Source organism: Acyrthosiphon pisum, chromosome A2 (assembly GCF_005508785.2).
Source record: "Acyrthosiphon pisum isolate AL4f chromosome A2, pea_aphid_22Mar2018_4r6ur, whole genome shotgun sequence".
NCBI lineage: Eukaryota > Metazoa > Arthropoda > Insecta > Hemiptera > Aphididae > Acyrthosiphon > Acyrthosiphon pisum.
The window spans coordinates 40,796,588-40,807,265 of NC_042495.1; the positions used below are offsets into that span (position 1 = coordinate 40,796,588).

At 26.3% G+C, this 10,678-nt stretch overlaps 1 protein-coding gene across 1 annotated transcript in view; it reads left to right on the plus strand.

The window, feature by feature from the left end:
* LOC100575824 (histone acetyltransferase KAT2A-like) overlaps positions 1-6,351 on the plus strand; it is a 7,346-nt gene extending 995 nt beyond the window's left edge. Inside the window, exons 3-8 of the mRNA XM_003244475.4 lie at positions 593-698; positions 3,384-3,550; positions 3,613-3,756; positions 5,714-5,847; positions 5,935-6,129; positions 6,191-6,351. Coding sequence (XP_003244523.1) covers positions 593-698; positions 3,384-3,550; positions 3,613-3,756; positions 5,714-5,847; positions 5,935-6,129; positions 6,191-6,299 — 855 coding nt within the window. The 3' untranslated portion in view covers positions 6,300-6,351. The remainder of the gene's footprint in view (positions 1-592; positions 699-3,383; positions 3,551-3,612; positions 3,757-5,713; positions 5,848-5,934; positions 6,130-6,190) is intronic.
* Positions 6,352-10,678: the final 4,327 nt, after the last annotated feature.

Here is a 10,678-nt window from a genome sequence, read left to right on the forward strand (position 1 = left end):
CCACCCCATTGGGGATTATATTTCAAAAAAAAATTAAATAGTTAATTTCACGATGTAGGAAGATAATACAGTGTAAAAATTCTAATTTCACCAACACATTGAGCATAATAATACCAACATTTCCAAAATAAAATATTCCAAAAATCACTTGGGAAGTAATAAGCTGCATTCGTTCCTAAGTTTTAATGCGTATACCACTACACAGAATTATTTGAAGAATCAGCCCTTTATGTCGTTATTTACTTACAGTAATATTTTGTTTAATCCACTAATAATATAATATTCAAAAACATTTTATAATTCTTGTATTGCTACCAGGGGCGGCTTCAGAGATATGGTTGGGGGGGGGGGGGCAAGTCATAATATTCCAGCAATTTCAATGATATTTTTTTTTGTTTTTAACAGTATACAATTTTTTAGAAATACAGCTTGGAGGGCGGCCCCTAGGCCCCCCTGGAGCCACCCCTGATTGCTAATTCTCATATTTAAATAATGATGATTAAATGTGTGGGTATCAAATAAATATAATAGCTGAATTAACATATTTAAATTGTATTGTATTCCATTAAAATATTTAACTTAATAATTTTAGTGTCCAGGTTGTAAGTGTCAAGGAGGGATTTTTACAGGAATAAAGCGTGATAATTTTGGATGGATAAATAGTATTTGCACCAGGTCTGGTTGTAAACATCGACTATGTAAGTATAACAACATAACGTAAAGTCAATTTGTCACTAAAAACGATACCTATAGTATCAGTGGCATGTCTACAGGGAGGGGTCATATCCCCCCTCCGGAGACCAAATTTCGTACACAATACAAATGTATATACCTAATAATATAAATATAATATATGTACATATACTGAATGACTCTTAAGGCCCGTATTACAATAGTTGAACCCCGGTTAAACCACCGAATTCGGCCGGTAAAATCAGTGGTTCAAGCGTAACCGAGGTTTAAACTATGATTGTAAAACGGGTCCTTAAAATGTTATTTCCTCCCCTCCCATGAAAAAATCCTAGATACGCTACTTTATAGTATATTAATTGGTAAAAAATAATAATAATAAGACGTATACTTAGTAACTCGTTTTAAAGTTACAATTGTTTTAACTATACTGAATGTGATATAATTATATATCTAATAAACATATTTTTAATGTATTATTAGTTCATATAAATTATAATAATTTAATTACTAGGTTGTGTTTTTTTTTAATATTATGAGCAAACATTTTTTTTTTTAATACAAGCATGGTGAGCTCACTTCTAATTTTTTTGCAACACTGATTAGAAGTATGAGTTCAGTTTAAATCAGAAACAAAATATTTTTTTGAATTTAGGTAGGTATATTAAAAATTAACCTAACCTAACCTAACATTTGAATTATAACTTATAAGTGTAACTCGAATCCCCGAACAAAAGTTCGACAAAAAAAATCCGAGAGTAAAAGTCCCAAATTTAAAAATTATTAAAAGGACGTCACACCCGCATGTGTTGTCTCCCTCTTACAAATTTACAACATACCAAAAACTTTTTGCGCGGGACAACTTTTCTCGCACTACATTTGTTGTTGGAACTACCAAATTTTCACAACACGTAAAGAATAACTTTATCAGTGCAACAGCATGCTTTTGTTTAATAGCACTATCCAATCATTTTTAAAAGCAAATGAAAAAAACAAAAAAATGAAATGTTTAGAAGCAAATAACTTTTATTGTATATATGTTATTCAATATATAAGCACCCTGTTACATAGATAATTTTCTGCCCTATATGTTCAGAAATTTTGGAGCCATTCCTACAAACACAGAAAGATAAAAGTTATCCCGTGCAAAATAGTTTTTACTATGTTGTACATTTGTAAGACTGAGACAACACATGCGACATGCGGGTGTGACGTCCTCTTAAGTTTGGTCACCTAATCTTTGATTATCTTTCATTACCACACACTTGGTAGGACATAGTCATCCAACAATATTTTAACTCAAGAACTCGAGTTGGGAACAATATTAGGACACGCCCAAGATTATAGGCTAAATATATATTTTTTATTTAATAGAGTAAAGTAATATTTGCTGTGTAATGTCATAATTTATGTATTTTTTTAAAATGTTTATTGTATTTTTACAATTTTGTATTTGGTGTGTACCTAATATAAATATACATTTTTACCCGACTTTTATTCGTGGACTTTTATGTCATAATTGATGTTATAATTTTAATTATAATATAAAATAAATATTTTTACATGTCAATTTATTATATTTAATAATTAATAAACAGCAGTGGCATAACCAGGGGGGCTAAGCCCCCTCCATTGACTGTGTTAACCAATCTTATCAAGATTAATGTATTATATATTGTATTTGTATTTTTTGTATTTTTCTGTGAGACTGCTCCCCCATACAAACATCCTGGATACGCCACTGATTTTATATAATATATACCTACCTAGTAGGAATTAGGTAATTTTGTATTCGTTTCTATGTTGATAAACAAAGCGTTAGAAAAAAAATAAGGTAGAAAAATAAATATTGGTGGTCTTTCCAGTGTCGCTAAAAAACAATTTTGAAAAACGAAAAATGACCTCTCTAAAGTACCATATTGATCCAATTTGATAAAAGATAAGATACTATAATGTTGAAATCGAAGCACTCCTTCTGGTAGAAACTTTCTTTACAGGATAAAAAAATAAATAAACTTCTATGTAAAATAAAGAAAAAGAAATCACAGAAAACACAGCTGTTGCATTCAAACACAATAACACAACTTGAATTTATACAATGTTTATCTCATGCATTTTTGCTACCTAATTAAAAAAAAATTAAATTTTATCATTACTTATATTTATGTATTTATTTTTCAACAAAAGTAACAACTGAATTATACATATTAGACATATTACCTATATTACACACATTAACATAATTTTTCAAAATTAGTAAAAAAAAAAAGAAAAAAATGTTTAACTATATCTGTTGAATTTTTTATTACAGTTTGAAGTCCGTGAAAGAACGGGCAGAAAATGTTTGTTTTTTTAAGTTGGATGGGACTCAGTTACTATTTAAACATGTATGTTTGTCAATTAGTGTGTAGGTACTTTAAAACAACTCAGGACACAATTTGTACTATAAGGTTTTATTGGGACTCAGTTCAATATCAGTCAATAATATAACTCAGAATAGTTTTACGAATATTGTAATCTATTATCTATTAAAATATATATAATTAATAATTAGTTATGCGGGAAATAAGTTATAATTTATAAATATTCATTAGGTATTTTAATTATTACTTTGTTCACTGTTGTGTATATAAATCATGCATATATTTATTTAATCATGTGTATGTCTAATTTATATTTTTAATTTTGTTTAGCTGATCATATACAACATTTAAGAGAGGCTTCATTTAAGGAATTTACGGTGTTAATGAAATTGATATTTGATATATATAATACAGACATAACTTTGTACAATTTATCTAAAAAGCCCAAATCCGAGAGAAATATTTTGTTAAAAGGCATTTTTGAATCAGTTTTTGATGTATGTTATTAATAATTAATATACTTTAACTAAATTACTAACTGTGTTTATTTATGTCTTAGGTATTGGATGCAAGTGTCCTCCTTGATCCATTTACACTCCCTAATATTGATACAATTTATGGGTCTCCACCATTTGAAAAAACTAACATAGAACAAGTTTTGTTAAATTTTTGTATGCATATCTTTAATGACAATGGTACATTGGTAAGTAGATCATAAGATATCGATATATCGATAGCAATACCTACCCAAGTACTTAACAATTTAAAAACTCTTAAGACAGTGCTAAGTATATACAGTGAAACTTCCATATCATAAAAAAGTATCATGGGGAACAAAAAAAACTTTAATAGACCTATAGGAATTTGTTAAATAGTAGTACATAAATTAAAATTGTTTATTTAATTATTTGCTTATACATTCATATGATGTAATGTATTTAAATAAAACATCAAATATCATACAATACATAATATATTAGGTATACTTTTTTTAAACTTATTTAATTTATTTTTAATCTTAATTTAAAAGAAATAATCAGTGAGTTTCGTATCAACAATTGATAAAAATTTGCTTTTCGTAATATTTTTTTGTTCGTACTTACATAAAAGTAACAGACAATTTGAATAGAAGAAAGGGGTATAAGTCACAGTTTTAAAAATTTGAGTTAAGTACACAGCCAAACTACCAATTTTCCGTTTTGTTTGGCGATAAAGATATACTAGTGAGTTAATCGTCATGTGCTACAATCCGGTAGCAAATCCATTTTGACTTAGAGGGAAAGAGATACAAATGCACTTATTTTGAGTTCGATTATTACGAAATTCAAATAATGAACTTTTACTCCTTATGTACTAGGCGCCTCATGTACCTTTATACAATATTTGAAAAAACTTCCGTCCATACTTACACCACCCTTTGATTTGTTTAGATTATGTATTTAATAACTCTAAGTGTAATTGTTATTAGTAATACGAATTACAGACTACAGTGCATACCACAGATAAAATTAAAAATAATACCATCAGTTATTGCACAACATTTCCGTGAACTAGTTAACCATGGTTGTAATGGTAATGAATTATTAGTTCCTAAGATATGTTTCAAAAAGGAAAAACTTCATTACCAAACATCCAAACATAACCGAAGTAGATATAAATTTTCTAAAAAGTATGGCACTGGGGCAGAGGGCTTATAGTATTTGATTATTTATTTTGCACAGTCACAAAAATAGCAGAGTACGAAACAAATACGTTTCATGCTTTCACGAAGCTAGTTTTAAAATTTTATTTTGCATATAATTACATATTTTGAGTCCTTTTTGGTTTTAGGGCATATTTTATACTTTATAGGTACGCAATTTTATTCTTTTTGAGACATATTTATAAATCAATTTTTCCCCACAGAAATTTTTATTTCAAACAATACATACAGTCAAAATGTTTGGATAAAACTTTTAAAAATGTTTGTCGTATTATTGACTGTGCATGGGCACACGTTTTTCCTAGAAGGGCTAGAGGATCGCTGATAATCCAATAATGTAGTTAGGTAGTTGTAATTAATTATATTAATAGTCAATAGATAGATAATCATTTACGATCTAACGTCGTATACAATACGACATCACCACCATTGCAGAGAGCCGTATGCGCACCATGCGAGCTTTTATTCTATTATGATTTTTAAAAAATTTTAGAAAAAATGTTAAAGTGCATATTATAGGATTTTTAAGTGCATAAATGCTTGCATATTTAATGCTTTTTTAGAGCAACAAGTCCTCTGTCCTACTCATAAGTAATTGAAATAAATAAATCTTGGTTTTTACCGAAACGACTTCTTGTCCACGTTTATATCATATTAAAAAAAAACTAAGAAGTCGTACAATTTAACTCTAAAATAAATTATTGTAACACACATGGCTTCATTACTCCATCCAGATTACAAATAGGTGTGTGAAGTAATATAAAATGTATAGCTATAGTTTATAGTTTATAAATTATAATCTTCAGCTAGGACTATTCAAAGTTTATACTACCTATCAATAAAAATGTCAACAACAACACAATACCTATTTACAAAATGGATATTTTAAAAGTTATTTTGAAACTAATAAGTAATAACATAATATTAGTCCACAATATTGCATTAAATTATGTTTTAGAAGTTCGAAGATGCACTTAAAGTCACAAAATTTGTTTTAAAATATTTTGATACATGGATGTGGAACATTCCACAAGAACTGCTGAAATGTGATCCTCGAGAATACTCGAAAAGTTATGACTATTATTATTGTAGGTAGGTATACACACTACATCGTAAATTGAATGCACATAAAATAATATTAAATATACATATCAATAGTATATTATGTTTTGTTTATAGATTTTTGTTGCATTGTTGTTTGCCACGCTGTGTTCATTCAATTTCTCTACGATACAGACCTACTAAGATTTTTGGTCAAGATGTCTTAAAATATACTCTGAAAGCATTCAGAATTCAATTGCAAGTTTGGTGTTGCAAAAAAAGTATAATGTGGAATGAACTTACAACATCATTTTGCTTGGACTATTTCCCTAAGTAAATTAGTTAAAGCACAAAAAATTGAATAACAATACTTAATATTATTTTATTATCTCAGATACATGGATTTATTGGAAAAGGAAGTATTCAACGATGAGTCACCAATATGGGATATGGATTACGAACATGGAGATCTAAAAAGAGAAACTATTTTTTTAGAATATTAACTAAGAAGTAATTATTATCTTGTGCTGCTTGATTATACCTAATTTATATTTATTACAATTTTAAATTAATAGCTAGAATCCAAAGTACCTAAATAAATTGAAAGGAACCCAAATAATGAAAAATAAAATGATAAAATATATTGTAGTAAATGTGTAATGCCCAAGACTTATATTTTAATATATTTAATTTTATTGAAATATTGAAGGTGATTAATATTTTTTTTTTGGTGAGACAATTTAAAATAGTTTCTTTGATGATATGTGCATCTTCTTTTAAAATGCAGTAATTTATTTAATGATTTTAAATAAACTTTTTTTTTATAATCTCGATTCTTAACATAAAAATTCTATCAATAATTTACACCAATATAATTAAATTCAGAAACTGATAAAGAGCACCGTAAAATGGGGAACTCCGCACTTACGGGGTAAATTCAGACAAAACTGTTTTTTATTTATATTGGATCTTTCTGATAATAGAATTGATAAATTGAGAACATTGTTACAAAATATTATAGGTAGGTATTTCGACAAGCAAAAATATAATGAATTCATTAAAACTGAAAAAATAAAAGTAAACGTAGGTAGGTAATGGTAAAGTTAAATTTCATAAATCAGTTCTAATATAACAGAAACAGAACTTACCTAATATCTAACGAGAATTTAGTACCATTTTATATCAAAGAAATTTAAAAAGAAAGTCATCAACATATACCTACTGGCCCCATAGAGTAAAGAATATGGCCGAGAATATGGCCTAGATCTGATATAATAACTATGTTAACACAAAATAAATTATCATAACTCTTCCAAAAATTTTTTTTAATTTTAAATAATTATTTAAAATTTTAGATTTTGACTGATTCACATTAAAATATTCTTACCTACCTCATACTTAATTAATTACATTTTTAAGTAAACTAATTTAATATTTTTCTAGGGCTTACTTATTATTTCTCATAAGTAAAAACAAATGAAAGCCTAATTATATAATTAAATCATAAATAAATACTTAAAAACATGGTTATCCATTACCATGGTAGTGTTTTTATACCAATTACTATATTATAATATTTACTATTTAATAATGATACCTATAAAATTAAGAAAACATTTTATTTTATTCGTATTATTCGCACCTTGATTATAAATAACATTTTAAAATTGAACTTCACTCAGAAACATAAATATTAAATATATTGTGTGTTATTAAATATTATAATTATTAATTATATATAATATATTTATGGTAAGAAAGTTAGGTGTTACAATATATTAAATATAAGAACTATATAAATGTTATTCGTTTGTGATTTTTGGTTAAATAGAAAATAAAATAATACTTTAAGTACTTATTTAAAAAAAAAAAAACATTATTAGATACTATGAGAAAAATATATGAATAATAAATTGCATTCAATTATTTCTTCATAAATATTTTCAATATCAGACAATTGTTGTATGTTGAGATTTGTAATATTACATAATTATGAATATTAATAATGACCAATTAAATAGGGAAAAAAACCGCCAATTATATAAATTATTAGGCTTTGATATTAATTAGTTTATTATACCCATAACAAACAATTAAAATACAATTATGTTATTTTGTATTAGCATTTAAGTTGATTTATGGCATGTTAATCTGTAAATCAGTGGCATATTTTTAGTGACATATAACCCAGTTAAATCTGTCTTCATTGTTATGTCTTATATCAAGGAACCTGTTTAGTGTTAAATTATTATTGGCTTTCAATAAGAATTAGATTTCATGATATTATGATACATTCTGCTCCTTAAAAAATGTGGAAATACGCTACTGCCATAAATATTTTGTTGTTTGCTATATTATTATTTGATGTGTTATTTATTCATCTAAAATCTAAATGTTTAAGTGTATAACTACTGTACCTGATAATTACCACTCTAATTCTGATTCAAAGGACTGGAGCATGATGGATACATGGTTAAAATTACCCACTTTCACTGTCTTGATTAAATATTTTTCTAACACATTTGTACCTTGATTTTGTTTACAAATTTGGATCATCTATGAAATTAACAAGTTTTGGCTTTCACAATTTAAATTACTACATATTGTTAGATAGATAGGTATTTAAAGTATTTTAGTAAAATAATATGAGAAAAATTTTTAATTTATATGGTCCAATTTATATACATTGAAGTTGAATTTTCAAAATCTGTTAGCATAAATCATAATAAACCAAAGTTTTAAATATGACAAGGTTATTAAAATACTTAAATGCTAGTTTATTTCTTAGACCCCCGTAAAACTCGTTTCGTGGTAATGATCGGTGGTTGTGATTAGTGAATATACCAAAAAAGTTTTCACACATTAATACGGCCAAAATAATTATGCCAAATGAAGTATCAATTACAGAGAACCGACTTTTGCTACACTCTGTATTCCTAACCTTAAACCATAATTCATTCCACTGTTTCAGTCCTAAAGGGAACTATCAGTTCACAGATAACATTTTGGGTTTTAAATAAACTGTGTCTAAATTATATTAAGTTTATTTGGTTATTCCAACATTAAGAGGAACGGCAGCATTTACATTGTATAACTATGACAAAGCAATAGAACTTTTCATAATTTTCTGGAAATTTTACTAAACAATTTTTGTTACTAGAAATTGGAAAACAAACTACCTATATTATAGTAGGACTTTAAAGTACATTTCTTAATTTCCGTTCTATACATTGGTCAATTGATTCAATATATTATGTTCAACTTGTATGTCAATATGTCATCATTAACCTAATTTGATAACTTATTTTTAAAAATCATATCAGCATTTTAGTTTCTCTGTAGAATCCATAGGAACCTGTGGTTCCTCTTTTTGTCCAAAATAAATTGTACACATCTAACAAATTAATAAATATTATCTAAAATAATAATTAATTTTATGAAATTCTTTTTGTGAAAATGTTGATAGGTCTTGAAAGAAATGAAATATCTATATTTTAAGTTTTTTGGTCATTACAAAAAATGATTATATGAATATAATAATTAGTCAATACAATTCAAAGTTAAGTATTTAATTTAAACCATGTATAAAACCAAAACCAATGGATTTAAAAATTGTAGGTACTCTCATTTTAAATACCCACTGTCGTTCTTCTTAAGTCTTAAAACATTTTGATTTAGTCGTAATAAATTCCATTACAATAATAATATAAGCATATTTAGTGTATTTTAAATATTGTTAAAAATGGTAATAGTTAATACTTTATATCAATACTGAAAAAAAATATTTGCTATAATTTGTATGCTTATATAATATGTTATAATAATATTTAAATATATTTCATCCGTTCAATATATTGTACTGTTCTGTTTTTATATTAATATTAAATGTTTAAGTTTACTTATATTATTATAATTTAAATAAAAATAATATACCTATAAGTGTGTAAAAATAATCACATGGATCTATATTATTAAATATTATACTGTTTTAGATCTTTTATTACTATAAAAAGAGTGATGATTAGGTTTTCATACTACGGACATAAAATGTCATAATGATAGCAAATTAAATCTATACATTTTATGAAAATACATCCTCAAACAAGCGCGCCTTTATAATAAAATCATTAAAATCCCACCCGGGTCCAGATAATCTAATTATTAGATTCTAATATAATAATAGGTATAGTGATATTGATATTATATCAAGTGCAATCATCAAACAATTGCAATATTTTTTAATGATACGATGGCCTTGTTATGGCCACAAGACGTAAAGACGTAAAGACGTAAAGTACGAAAACTTTCTTAACGGATGCTGCTCCGCATACGCTTAAAACTAGCGGTAATGTAGCTGAAACAGTTAGATTACAGTTTTCCTTAGTTTAGCGACTGTAAAAAAAGTATTTCTAAAAGTTCCTAGAAGATAATACCTACTACAGTTTAAGGAATAATTTCCTAATTTATGCCTTCTACCTGAGCCAATCATTATTCGGTTGGACACTTGGTTAGAAAATAACAGCAGTCGAATATACTATTTTAACAATTTCGAAAAAATGAAAGAAGTTATTTTAAATATATACAAAGCTATTACAAAAACAACTGATATTATGCAAAATAATCACCTGAAAAATCATTTAGCATATATTTTCACAAATTGTTGTTTCTTAATTAAAGTATTAAAAAAATTAGAAACATCAAATCTAACAATAATTTAAAGTCTTAGCGATAGTGGAAATGTAGCAAAAAAATTAATGAAGTTCAATGAGAATCCGGAGTTATAATAAAAAAAAGTAAATTTAACTACATACTCGCGTTAAGACATAATAATATTCATCTTAATAATAATGAAAATACGACAATAGATATTGAATTGACACTG